This window comes from Corylus avellana, chromosome ca3 (assembly GCF_901000735.1).
Source record: "Corylus avellana chromosome ca3, CavTom2PMs-1.0".
Lineage (NCBI taxonomy): Eukaryota > Viridiplantae > Streptophyta > Magnoliopsida > Fagales > Betulaceae > Corylus > Corylus avellana.
The window spans coordinates 5,774,404-5,787,452 of NC_081543.1; the positions used below are offsets into that span (position 1 = coordinate 5,774,404).

Consider the following 13,049-nt stretch of genomic DNA (forward strand, 5'->3'; position numbering starts at 1 on the left):
TTATTCCTTTAATTCAACTTATAAAAATGTTACGCGTCTATTTATAAAATATTATTTTAACTTGAAAAAATTATTGATTTTCCTCTGAATTATTTATTTATTTATTTATTTTTTGATTCGCTTAAAAGATGTAAAATTATTGACGTATAAATTTTCAGTGGAACGACACCAATAGGATTCTCTTTATTGAAAATGTTTTATAAAAATATATTTAAAGATAAAAGTAATAGAGATGCTTCTATGCCATGTTATTTGCAGGATGGATGAGATGACTTTTGCCATTGAACTGTGAAATTGGAAAGAGCTTAATGCTTTTAGTTTTGGGCTGTAAACCACAAGATTCATTCATTGAAAAGAGCTTAATGCTGTTGGACTGTAAACAACAAAATTGATTCACTTATTTAGGCTTAAGCCACTTAAGTAACAATTAGTTTGATTAAAATATAATTTGTCCAAAACTAAATTGAAATTATTATGTTTACTTGTTTTAATCACATAAATTGAGTTGGTAAATCCCAACCCAAAGAGAGAGAGAATAGTTGAGACTTTGCTGGGGGTGAAGTGAAGGAGAACAGAACAAGAATTTATAACACTGAAAGGTAAAGAGACTTGGGAGGATATCAATTTTTTTCTCTTTAAGCCCATTTTCTCAAATCCCTCAAATCGGGGAAATTTAAGAAAAGAGCACATCAACAACACATTTCAAGGGGCCTCTTATACTCTTTTCTGCAGGCAAGCACTTCCCATTACAATTTTTCTTTCATATTCCCCATGGATCAAGAAATAAAGCAAGGAAAAGTAGATAATGAACACAAGTCCTTAAATCAAACATAACAGAAGAGTAAAAGGTAATAGAACTTTGTTCCAGATCCACATCAACCAACCCAGTATACCCACAAGTCTTAAGAAAAGCAAGCTATAAAGGCCCACAAAAATCTCCAGCTAAAATTGCAACAACAGTCCTTCAATAATTTATATAAATAAACTACTTGGGGCCAATGTCCTTGAGAGCGCAAATCTGCTCCTCTCCCATTGCGGACATCACAGTCACAACCAGGTCCTTGCCATCGCCAAACCCATCCTTGATCTGTGCACACACACCCATCAATGATGTAATAAGTTATAATCAATCATACAGAACATAAGAAAAAGTAGAATCATAATCAAATGTTCATCTTCCAGGGGCAATTTAATACATGATAGTAAAGATAGATGCCCCTACATTTACCATGTTTCCAGAAAGGCAATTTAACAAAAAGAGAACCCATCTCAGGAAAGGAAATGCAGGTTCAACCAACCTGGGTCAGCAAACTATCATCGGTTGGGAGCCTCAGATCATCCTTGGTGTTCCCATTTTCAGTCAGCAAACTCACCTGAAAGGAATTTAAAGTAGTAAGAAACCAAATTTCAGGTGAAAAATAGAGTTAACCGAAGGAATAATGAAAGAAAAATGAGAACTTGTACATACAAATCCATCCTCAGATATATCAATCAGCTGATAGTCAGTACGATTGACATGAGGAACCTGTATAACAAACAAACACAGACACAAACATCTTTTAATACAGAGAACTTAACTTGTTAGGAAAAAAAAGGTCATCAAATTGAGATAATACTACAAATAAAATTACTACATACATCACAATTGTGAGAAGAGGGCACAATATCTTCGAGTTTCTTGCCAGTAAAAATATCAATTCCAACAAAGTGGCACTTAGCATGACCGTGCTTGCCGGTCTTGGAGGTGGAAACTTCAACCACCTGTCACAAAAAAACACTTAGGATATCAAGCCTCAATTCCCGGAAAAGGGATCCAATAAAAGTATACCAAGAAGATCATACAGCCAAATTTTCATATACAGAGCGAGTACTGAACACCACAGATATTCTAAGCTCAAGAAAAAAATAATGGATTTCGGTAACAGAAGAATCATATATAATAAGATCATGATTTGAAACCAGTCCATCCGATTTTACTCTCAAACTTGTGTACCAGAGCATTCACCAGCTCACAAGCTCTAACACAGCAGAACTCCACTAAAACGTGGATAAAGTGACATGGACAAAAAGGAGATTCAGAAACCACATAAAATCTAACTAGAAACCAAACATAACACTGTCAAAACATAAAAAGACAAATAGACAAGTAAACAGTGGAACAACTAGAAAAAAGAAGAGGACAAATCAGACAATTAGATCCAGATTAAAATCAATATGAAGCTACGAAATCAAAATAGGAACCAAAATAAGAAATTGCGCGGAGTCAGATATTACCCACAAATCAACCTAAGAGAACACAATTTTGTTTGAAAGCAAAAGGGTAATCTTTGAATCTAATTCCGAAGCCTGAAAATTTTTCCGGCGAAAATTGAGTTTTCCGAGGAAGCAAACAGACCTTGCAAGGGCGGTTCTTGATGACGATGTAGCCGTTCTTACGGATGGTACCAGCCTGCTGGGGGTAGGTCTTGGAGGCTCCGGCGTCGGCCTTGGACTCGAAGTGGTGCTCCTCACTGTCCGACATAGCTGGCTTCGCTACTGACTCGCTCTCGCTTTCTCTCTCAACTCACTGATTCGATTTGGGTTCGGACCGACGAGCACCGGAGGCGGGGAGGAGACGACGAACAAAGGTAATTTATATATATAGAGTGTGAATATGGGTGTTCTAGGGTTTCGTCATGGTGGGCCCGGATTGGCTCGGAACCGTTAGATTTCTGATGATGTGGTGGGCGGTCGGGTTTTTTTGGATGATAAAGCGAGCTTAGCGTTTGCTGGACGCTATGATATTTTCACGGGCTTGGGCTGTGATTGTGTCACCCGCGGAGGAGATAGGCGGCTCACTGAGATGTTGGGTTGGTCCATAGGGAAAATTATAGATGTTTTTATTTGAGTAATTTATTATGCTATGAATATTGAATTTTTAATCCATCAATCTTTTGTGGTGTGTCCAACAACATTTGGTGGTTGCATGAAGAATGATTTTTGGGTAATCCAGGACCACGCCATGTAAGATAGGGAGAATGTAGAATGACGTATAGAATTACTCTTTTTTACGTGAAAAATATTAGACTTAGCTGCCAATGTTTTAAGCCAACCCAACGTCCCTGAGAAGATATAATGTCACGGCATCTAGAACTTTTAAATGATTGTTATATCATATTTATCATAAGGCAACATATACACAATTAGATCTGAAAAATCTAATTTTAATCATGAAATAGTTCGGGGAAGGTTGCATGCTTTAAGAGCGTATAGAACAATACAAATGTAAGCTGACCATGAACAAGTTCAACTCAATCGATTCCTTTCGTACAAATGTGCAGCAGACAACATACATAAGAAATGATGATGTCCCAAAACCAACTACCAAAAGAACTCCAAAGAACTGGCCACTTATTAAGCTTCATTTTTCTCAAGCTATCAACATATGCAACATTTTTATACGAGTAACAATGATAATGAATGAGTTCATGCACAGCATAATTCTGGCACAAAAGTTTACAGTAACAACCTCAAAATTCTTCTACTTTAATGGCATTGCTAGGCATTTCATAGGCATCTTTGGACCTCGATTTCTTTACACCGGCAGTGAACCACACTTTGTCAGATTTGTAGCTTTCGACAGCCACACTGGTGACCTTCACCCACATCAGAACCTTTGTTTTCATTCCTTCAATTCCAGTGAGCTTTCCCCTTGATAATGTCCCTTTAACGCGAGTAGCGTACCTTACAACAGATGAATCCTTGAAGCCCACCTCACAGGGAGAGGGCAAATACACTATGAGCTTGGACTTTGATTGATCAAATTCATAACATGTTATGTTCCGGGGGAAGAGCCCCGGAGGAAGGTTGTACTCTCGGAGGAGATCTGGCAACTCTTTCAATGGCTTACCTGTAAGATGGTTAAGCTTCCTGAATTTCTGAGAACACATGCTTGTGATGTAGATATCTTTAATAAAATATGGCATCAAAAAGATATGCAAGTGTTGTCGATTCCGGGAATTGTTGCCAAATTTGCTGAGCCTTGATAGCCACAAATATGTGCTTTGTGAGAAAGACCAACCAAGATACATGAAATAGTTGTGGAGTAGACAGTAAGGCCTTGTTTGTTAAATCCCTTCACATTCCCCCACATTCCACCACACTATTCATTTCATTTTTTCCAAAAAAAACATTCTTATTTTTATATCAAATCATTCACTTTTTATATCACATCATTTACTTTTTATTATTATTCAAATAAAAAAATCACTACAAAACAAAATTTTTTACTATTCAATACCACTTTTTCATTTTTCCATATCAATCATTATTATTATTATTCTTTTTTATCCATGAACAGTGCAGTGTGGTGGGGTGTTGTTTAACAAACACCCCCTAAACACCAAGTATCTATGCATCATTTCATTATGGTTATCACACTAAAACTTAGGAATCGGGAGTCAAATGACACATAATGAGCCAAACAGCAACCAATCCAGCTGTAAGGCAGAAGAGTTCAAAAACATTATCCAGACTAGAAACAAGCACCTGCTCAAAGCTAAGAGAGAGCATTCCAACTACCACTAAAATCCTAGTCTTTGCGATAGTATTTTACTGAATTTAGTGAAAGAGGTTGAGGGACAAGCGTTCTAAAGGGTTTGCAAAGAAGAAGAATGATAACTAGTGAGAAAAATGCAAAAAATCAAATTCCCTCATAAAAATGGAGATCTCCAAATTACTGTTTTTATGTCTAGAGGAATTCAGTAATACTATTTAGACATTGAATGATGTTCATTTGAGAGACCCTAAGGAGACTTCATTTAATGATGGACCCTGCACGAGTCAATATGTTGTTGTGTGTGTGTGTGTGTGTGTGTGTGAGCCACCTACAAATAAGTTGCTCCAAAGCTGCTCTGATGTAAGTGCACTCAACTTATGAGTTTTAGGAGCATACGCACAAAAAGAACATGAGGATTAGAGGGAAAGCTGAGAGACAAACTTTGCTTGATGAGGAAAGCAAAATAATCAGAAAGTTTAGGGACTTCTAAATCCACTATTGTCAAAAGGGGGCCCTTTTTTTTTTTTTTTTTTTTTACATGTCCACACAAGAGGGGGGAGGGAGAATTCAAACTAGCGGCCTCCACTTTATGAGGTGTGGTTTCCAGCTGATTGAGCTACCTTTAGGGACAAAAAAATATATTAGTCCAGCCTTTCGTAAAGATATACACATCCTAATCCTTTTCTAAAGATGTCCCCAAGGAGTAGCTCAATCGGATAGGGACCATGTCTCATGAAGTTGAGATCACTAATTCGAATCTCTCCTCCCCACCTCTTGTGTGAACATGTCAAAAAAAAAAAAAATTCATTTTCTAAAGATAGACAGATCCTAAATCTTTGCCAAATATAAAAATGTATGAATTCTATGAGGAACTAATACTCAAAGAACTTAAGAACTTATTGGAAAGATAAATAGTAATCTGTATATGAAAGGAATCCCAAGAAAATCAAGAAGGAATAGCAACCATGGTTATGGCCTAGCAATTGCGATTACTTAAACTGAAATAAGCATATTCATGTTATAAAAAAAAATAAAAAAAACACCAAAAAGGCTCCCTACCTTTTAGTTTGTTGAATATCCATTTTGCCTTCTCTTCAACCGTATTTGAAAGAGACTGGAATCATGAAAGCCAATAAGAAAAAAGAAAAAGAAACATATAGTTAAAAAATTGAAGTACGAGTTATCTACAAGTCTATACCACATTATCAAACATATAGCATAAAAAAATGTCATCTGCTTTCATTTTCATTATGATCATGTTTAAAATTAGATGCTGAATCTGATGGTAGGTTTTATTCCTCCAATGAAGATGCTACCACCAAATGATTTCTGCAGTTTAAGCTCACCTATTATTTTTGAATATTCTGGTTTATCTGCCTCATAAAAGGACTGTCCTGTTAAACAAACACAAAACTTTGCCAACATGCATAGAGATGACTATTGGCTATAAAAACTTTACGTACAACTCAATCATGATGCAGAAAATGGACCAAAATGATTATAGAAACTGGCTATAAAAACTTTATATACAAGCAAACCATGATGCAGAAAATATTTATGCATAATGATTTCATAATACCAAGATTAAATACTTGAAAACTTTGGTAGATATGTATTAAAAGAAGCACAAGGCATGTTAATATGATTGCTGCAAGGAAGCAACTCTAATGCACATGGTGATGATAAAATCATTTTGAACCTCTCACATGGCACCATATATGTTGATTTGGCTGCAAATTACAAGGAAGAGGGGAAAGAAGCCTCGAATGTTGTATTGATTTACTTTTCCATATATAAAATGCCAAAAGAATTAATGCCTTCTTTACTGTCTATAGCAAGTTTTTCAATTAATAAAAGAAAAAAGAAAAAAGAAAAAAGAAAAAAGAAAAAAGAAAAAAGAAAAAAACTGAATTCTAGAGGCCAGAAGTTAGTCTCCTAGTTTATACGCTTCACAGTAGTTTTAACAATGTCATTCTAATATTATTACAAGATTTTTTTTTTTTTTTAATTTTTTTTTTTTAAAAAAAACCCAGATAATGATAAGTAGACGTTTCTCTCCCAAAAATATAATCATAGATATCAATTAATGAAGACCTCCTAGCATGGAATGTGTTTTATATAGAGTTTTGTTTTGCGTCTGTATGGTTTTATAAAGTATAAACATTTTAAGTTATTATATAGTTCTGTGATGTAATTACATGCACAAGATGGTAGAACTCCATTATACCTTCGAACCTCTAATTTTATTAAGAAGACATATCCAAGAATATATAGGACTATTAATGTGGACTACACTTTAGACATATCCAAAAATCCCCAGCTCTCCCCTCCGCCCAACCCCACCTCTATGATGTTCAATTTACACTAATCTTAAAAGGATGGTCAGATGGGTCAAAGCTAATCGGGTTACCACATTGATAGAATTCACAACCAGGTTGAAAATCATATGTACAACTAAAAAGAGAGAGAGAGAGAGAGTGGCAAAACCAAGAAGATGAATTAAGCATGACATTGAGATCATCAGGCATGCTGCACAAACAAAGTTGATACGCATTTATCAATCCAATTACTGTGGAAAGTAATCTCTTGCTTTACTTTCAGCCGAATTATTGATAGACAATTTGGACAAATTTTAGAAAAAAAATAAAAAATAGCATCACTTAGGAATAAAAATTTCTACTTTAGCAATAATAAGCTAAAACCAAATAGAAATAGACAGCCTCAAGAAAATGGAAAAAAGAAGCATGAGGATATGAATGAAACAATACATTCAAGAGAATTAACTAAGATTTTTTTTTCTTCACATGGGTAGTCCCCCATTACAAGTACAAGCACCAGTAGAAAGCCAAAGTCCAACTTAATACCAAAAAATATTAAAGGAAAGGCACAGAGTCCATGACCCTCTTCAATCCTTATCATGCCTTAAAGAAAAAACTTGTCCAATTTTGCTTTCTTTTTCTTCAATTTCTTGACAATAGTATGCGAGATCTTGAAAATTATCAAGTGGGTACGTTGTATATTATGCAAATAAAGGTCACAAACCAGCAAGGAACAGAAAAATTGAGAAGAATCAAGAATCAAGAATGCAAGAGTGAATGTTGAAACAGCAGAAGAAAGAAGAATTAAAAGACAGAGTTGGATAAAGGAAAACGTACAGAGAGGTCTTCAGTGATGTTGGAGATCTCCTCCTTGGCTTTCTTGGAAATCCAAAAGCTCCCAACTTTTGTCAGAGCTTTCTCCATTTGCCTCTCCCAAGTCACCCACACTCTCCCTCCCTCAGTCCTCGCTTCTCACTCCCCTCCTCTCAGTCTCACACTGAGAAAAGAAGAAGAAGAACAACAACAACAACGAGCTTCTTCAACAAATCTCTCTCTCTCTCTCTCCCTCTCAATATCTCACTCTCACACAAAAAAAAAAGATATCCGCAACAAAGAGGAGGTAAATTTGAATAGAACAGACGAAACGACGTAGTTGTTGTAGTATTTTCTTGCTGAGTCGCGAGAGCTGTAGACTGTAGTATAGAAAAAGTAGTAAACATGGTTTTTATTTCGTCACAAAAAAGGCAAGCAATGTGAGATTGCTTTTATGTAAGAGTTTAGAAAGACTAAAAATAAATAATTTTTTATAAGAATAATATTAATAATTATATTTTTATTTTATAATTATCTTACAATATTAATATAATTCATTTAATTAACTCTTAATTAATTTTTTTAAAAGAAAAATAAAAATTAGTTGAGAGGCTTAATGATGAAGTAAATATAGATAAAAATTAAATGTAGCTTTACTCTTCCAAATAATTTATGTTGAGTTGTTTGATGCTTAAAAGACAATTCAGCCAGTGAAGAGGTTTAATTATTTTGTAAGACAAGGCAGACAAGGACAGCTCAAGAACAAACTTCAATAATGACACTCCATCTCTTATCAGTTATAACAACCAAATCATGGGAAACTGTTTTCCTATATAAGGTTTTTAGAGAAATACTATACCCACGAGTAGTCAAAGAGTAATCTTTGACGTGGCAATAAAAATTACTATTGGATGTTATATATATTTTTATTTGTTATTTTAATTAATAATGATTTTCAGTGTCACGTTAGAGAGTAAATACTCTCTTTTACTCTTTAGACTATTAAGTTTTTCTCTATTAATTTTCTGAATCTAGTCCAAAGGTCGAGTCGGTTGAGTAAGAATGATTGGCAGCATAAATTTTTAAGGTATTCTTACCATCTGTTCTTTTTCTTTTTCTTTTTACTGCCCTTATTGTTGTTAGAGCACTCTCAGCAGTTTTTCGTAAGCATGTTTATATGCAACATATACTCATACTTTATATATTCCCTAAACATTAAGTATGTAGTGCATTGGTTAGCACTTTAACTTCCCTATCTATTATTTTAATACAAAATATTTTTCTTTCATTTCACTTTTTTTACCGGAAAATGTTAAAGGCTCAACTTTTTTGCCCAACATAAGTCTAACTTTTGCCATTTTTTTTAAAATTTTTTTTTATTAATAAATAAAAAATGGATAAAATGTCTTAAGCAACCCAATCCATTTTTTGCCCTTCTTTATTTGGTATTTTTTTAAAAAATAAAAATGGTATTTCTTACAATCCAGTTTGTAAGAAATTGTCTTTTTTTTTTTTAAAAAAAAAATTAGGCAGTTACAGTCTTACAAAGCTCATTATATTAGAATGTGGTGTAAAACTCTCTTTTACAGTCTTCAATAGAAATTTGACACATAAGGCAAAAACATCAAATACAATGAAAATGAAAACACCGAATCTTCAATTCAAATCAATCCCATAAATTTTTCCATTCATTCTAACACAAAGTAATGAGCAATTAATCTACAACTCATAAAAACCCATTAATCACCAACGGCTAGCAATGCAACAAACAAAAAACAAAAACAACACACCCATAACACCAATGTTACCATATTGAGCCATTCCCACATAGCCTCTCTAATTAAAAGGAGCACACATCCCCAATTACGCAAAATAAAATTGAAAAAAGTTAATATATTTTCCTCAAAGGACAATTTCCCTCTTAATTAAACTACCAAAAAAACTTGTTGAGGCGGCTTAAGACGACCGTTTGCTTCTATTAAGACGACCCTAACTCGCTTTGGAACAAGAATCTTCACAGAAAGCCCGCCAAAAAACAAACCGTTGCTGGGAAAAAAAACAGAAACAAAAGAACAAACAAAACAAAACGTTTCCGTGAAAGCCAAAAGAACCAGAAATAGTAGCATTACAATGTTGTCGATCACTTCAAGTTAGAGCCCCATCGATCTTCACCATCAAGCCCTGGAATCTTCGATTCTGACAAAACCCACCACCTCGATTTCTCCAAAAAAAAAAACAAACCATAACATAAATTATGAAAGAGTTTCAGAGAACAGTGAAGAAGCTAGCTTCATATTCACCCCTCGTCTTTGCATATCAAATTTCCTCTGCTTCCTCCTCTCTTCGTTTTCCCAAAACTGGGAAAATAAGAGAAATTGGTATGGTTCTGAGGTTTAATTAATTTTATGTAGTTTATGTTACTTTACTGCTATTTTTTGTATTAATTATCTTGATAGTTTTTAAAACTGGGTTACTATTTAAATTTTATGTCTTTTATAAGATTTGAAACCATTTTTCTGATCTGTTTGTTCATGTAGAGAAGCTATATATTGCTAGACACCCCTTTTAATTATCTTTATTTTTTTTTCTGAGCAAGACACCCTTTTCATTTGATTTGCTTCAATAGAAGCCCCTTTGATGAATCTTACTATTTCCTGTTTAGAAGGCATCAATGGCTTCTTTGGTTAGTTCTGTATTCAGATAATGTTAGAATATTTTATATTATTATGTTTCTATGTTAGTATTTTTCCTATTAGGGTTTATTCCCTACCTTGATTAGTTCAGGTTTCTTGCTTATCACTCATGGTCTCTCTATAAATAGAGGTATCTGTAATGTTAATTGTACATCACAATCATACTTAATACAATATAGTTCTTATGTGCTTCCGCTCTCTTTCTCTCTCTTTCTTCAATATATTTAACACTTTAGTTTTTAGGATAAGTATTGATTTAAATTAAATGATCTATATGTTGGGCAAGTTTGAGCTTACACGAGAGATGGAGTATTAGAATATAAATTAAATGATTAAATTAATACTTTTATCTTAATTTTTTTTTTTGGGGGATAAATGATGATTTAACTAATTGTGATTTACATCAATTGCAGATTGCTCTTTTTGGAGTTTATGAGGGTACAACTGGTTTGCTAAATATGATGGGTGAGATTGATACCAAACCAATTGAACCAGTCCAAGTTGCTCTCTCCTTGTTTGGTGAGAAAGGGGATCAGAGGAAATCCAGCTCTACTAGCAACAATGTAAGAACTAAATGTTCAGAATTATAAAACTTGATTGTATTGGGTGCTGACTTGATCATAAGTTCAACGAGTCAGATTAATAGTTATATCAGTTTAGACTTTTGCGACAAGTGATAATTCTGAAATACGATTGAACTGCATAAAACTCATGTTTTTATTGCCCTAGTAGATATTGGAACATGTTTATCTGGTAGAACTGAGTCCTGAACTAATTAATTCTATGCCTGTGCAATTGTCATGATTTCTCTTGTTTGGTTTGTTCTTTCACCCTTTAAGGATTTGGCAAACTACAAGGTGCAACTGGAAGCCATGGATGGTGCTTGCAAGCAAGCCCTTCTTAAGCTTGAGCACTACCAGAAAAGAGCTGATGAACATTTCAACCTGCTGAGGAACACAGAGATTGCGAGAGATATGTTTATTGATGAATGTAGAGAGGCCAAAACTCAAATACGAGAACTTGATTCCAAGATGAAGGAGATGGCTGATCAACTACTGGAAACTAATAATATACGAGAGCAACTTGCACATGTTCTGAGTGAGTTAAAGGCTGCACAAAAAGAACTGCTTAGCATGGAATCAGAGGTTGCTATTGCCAGATATTCTAACCTCAAGGCCATGGCACAAGCAAAATTGATGGAAACAGCTGCCGACATGGAAAAGGAAAGGGCGGAAGAGCTTCTAGGACGCGTCTCAGAGCTGAGTGAAGCTTTTGTTAAGTCAAGACTTGCTGCTGTTGAAGCAGAGAAAGAGAAGGTTGCAGTATTGTCTGAGAAAGATGCTGAGATAGAGTTAGCTACAGCAGCGGCAGTTCAAGCACAAATGCAGTTGGAAGATATGAGAAAGCAGAATGAAATGGTTCAGTTGGAACTCAAGCAATCAAATGAACTACTTGGTTCATCTGAGAAATCGGCTTCGGATGCCGTAAACAGTTTGAATCAGCTTCGAATAGATTTCGACGTACATGAGAGAAAGAACTTGGATCAATCAGTTTACATTGAGGCATTAGAAATGGAACTGAATCAGTTAAAAGTAGAGCTTAATAGTTCAAAGGAAGAGGTAGGCCGATTGAAGTGTGTTGTTGAAACTCTTAAGGATGAGTTAGAGAAAACAGAAGATGAAGAGAAGAGAGATGAGGCTGATGGGCATATAAAAATTTCATTGAAAGAATATGAGTCCCTAATTAGAAAGGCTGAGAAAGCAGATCACATTCATGTAGCATCAGGGGAAGATGCTGGTGAGTTAACCAAGGTTGAAAATAACTATGAATTGGAGAATTTGAAGAAACAGTTAGAACTTGCAATGGTGAAAGTTGGGGAGTTCAGGAATCGTGCAGAGCAGGCTGTGAGCAGAGCTGAACTAGCTGAGAAAGCTAAAGCTGCAGTTGAGGATCATCTAAGGAGGTCAAGACAGAAGCAGCAAAGGAGAAAGGCTGCTATAGCTGCACTCCGGGAGGAATCTGCTCCTAAGGAATTTAACGCTTCTTGATTTGACAACAAGCAACCTACAACATATCAACCTTTGGGTAAGGTTCTCAACATGAAATTCAAGTGATAGAATTTCTGTGAAAGTTTAGTTCGATTAATATGAATCTCAAAACATGTAAACTGTTTCCAGGACCAAGATTGAGTCTCTGTGGTGATGTGTATCAATAACTCCCATCAATGATTAAGTTTTATTTAATTCTCCATCCGTGTTGCAGTAATCTCTGCTAAAGTATGTCTATACGAAGTTAGGAATTCCAACGCCCCTTCTTTCACACTCTCAAGTACACATTTCTTGATAGTAAAAATCATCATTGAACTTAAAATTTAATAGTGATTCATCCTGTCAGGGTGTGTGCATTTAAGAGTATACGTAGCATTTTTTCATTATTACATGTTAAGATAAATACTGCACATACTCTTAAGTGCTTACTCCTTAATGTGACAGTAAAAATTACAATTAGATAGCATCCGATGGTAATTTTTTCTGCTATATCAAGTGCTCCACACTTAGAAGAATGTGTAACACTCCTCATATGTCAAATCTCATGCCCCTTTATGCAAAAACCAACTCTTCCCAGCCGTTATTGATTATGAGGAATAGCCTTTATTCTGATTCTTGGGATTAGTTCTTGCCTACTTGC

The 13,049-nt window shown here is 34.9% G+C and overlaps 3 protein-coding genes across 4 annotated transcripts; 1 reads left to right on the forward strand and 2 right to left on the reverse strand.

Moving 5' to 3' along the window:
• Nucleotides 1-784: 784 nt before the first annotated feature.
• LOC132175292 (eukaryotic translation initiation factor 5A-2-like) lies at nucleotides 785-2,624 on the reverse strand. Its single transcript, XM_059587179.1, has 5 exons — nucleotides 2,396-2,624; nucleotides 1,639-1,761; nucleotides 1,469-1,525; nucleotides 1,299-1,373; nucleotides 785-1,087 (listed from the first exon to the last, which is right to left on the reverse strand). Exons 1-5 carry the CDS (start codon nucleotides 2,519-2,521, stop codon nucleotides 986-988), a joined length of 483 nt encoding a protein of 160 aa, XP_059443162.1. The 5' UTR covers nucleotides 2,522-2,624; the 3' UTR covers nucleotides 785-985.
• Nucleotides 2,625-3,270: 646 nt separating this feature from the next.
• LOC132175751 (uncharacterized protein At5g01610-like) lies at nucleotides 3,271-7,942 on the reverse strand. Of its 2 annotated transcripts, none has more exons than XM_059587793.1 (3): nucleotides 7,693-7,942; nucleotides 5,597-5,651; nucleotides 3,271-3,889 (listed from the first exon to the last, which is right to left on the reverse strand). In XM_059587793.1, the coding sequence occupies exons 1-3, from the start codon at nucleotides 7,777-7,779 to the stop codon at nucleotides 3,510-3,512; spliced, it is 522 nt and encodes a 173-aa protein (XP_059443776.1). In that variant the 5' UTR covers nucleotides 7,780-7,942; the 3' UTR covers nucleotides 3,271-3,509. The 2 variants fall into 2 exon arrangements, with proteins under 2 accessions (XP_059443776.1, XP_059443775.1); XM_059587792.1 differs by having other exon boundaries at nucleotides 3,271-4,020; nucleotides 7,693-7,709.
• A 2,027-nt stretch (nucleotides 7,943-9,969) lies between these two features.
• On the forward strand, nucleotides 9,970-12,575 carry LOC132176492 (uncharacterized). Its single transcript, XM_059588721.1, has 3 exons — nucleotides 9,970-10,046; nucleotides 10,775-10,924; nucleotides 11,201-12,575. The coding sequence occupies exons 2-3, from the start codon at nucleotides 10,820-10,822 to the stop codon at nucleotides 12,407-12,409; spliced, it is 1,314 nt and encodes a 437-aa protein (XP_059444704.1). The 5' UTR covers nucleotides 9,970-10,046; nucleotides 10,775-10,819; the 3' UTR covers nucleotides 12,410-12,575.
• Nucleotides 12,576-13,049: the final 474 nt, after the last annotated feature.

What these genes read in the sequence shown, in the direction of transcription:
- LOC132175292 (XM_059587179.1), bottom strand. Translation starts at nt 2,521, where the DNA reads ATGTCGGACAGTGAGGAGCACCACTTCGAGTCCAAGGCCGACGCCGGA. An exon ending in CCTCTTCTCACAATTGTGAT is followed by an intron (nt 1,526 to 1,638) that starts GTATGTAGTAAT and finishes TTTGTTATACAG; the next exon opens with GTTCCTCATGTCAATCGTAC. An exon ending in ATGATAGTTTGCTGACCCAG is followed by an intron (nt 1,088 to 1,298) that starts GTTGGTTGAACC and finishes GTGTGTGCACAG; the next exon opens with ATCAAGGATGGGTTTGGCGA.
- LOC132175751 (XM_059587792.1), bottom strand. Translation starts at nt 5,619, where the DNA reads ATGGATATTCAACAAACTAAAAG. An exon ending in GATATTCAACAAACTAAAAG is followed by an intron (nt 4,021 to 5,596) that starts GTAGGGAGCCTT and finishes GTGGCTATCAAG; the next exon opens with GCTCAGCAAATTTGGCAACA.
- LOC132176492 (XM_059588721.1), top strand. Translation starts at nt 10,820, where the DNA reads ATGATGGGTGAGATTGATACCAAACCAATTGAACCAGTCCAAGTTGCT. An exon ending in CCAGCTCTACTAGCAACAAT is followed by an intron (nt 10,925 to 11,200) that starts GTAAGAACTAAA and finishes TCACCCTTTAAG; the next exon opens with GATTTGGCAAACTACAAGGT.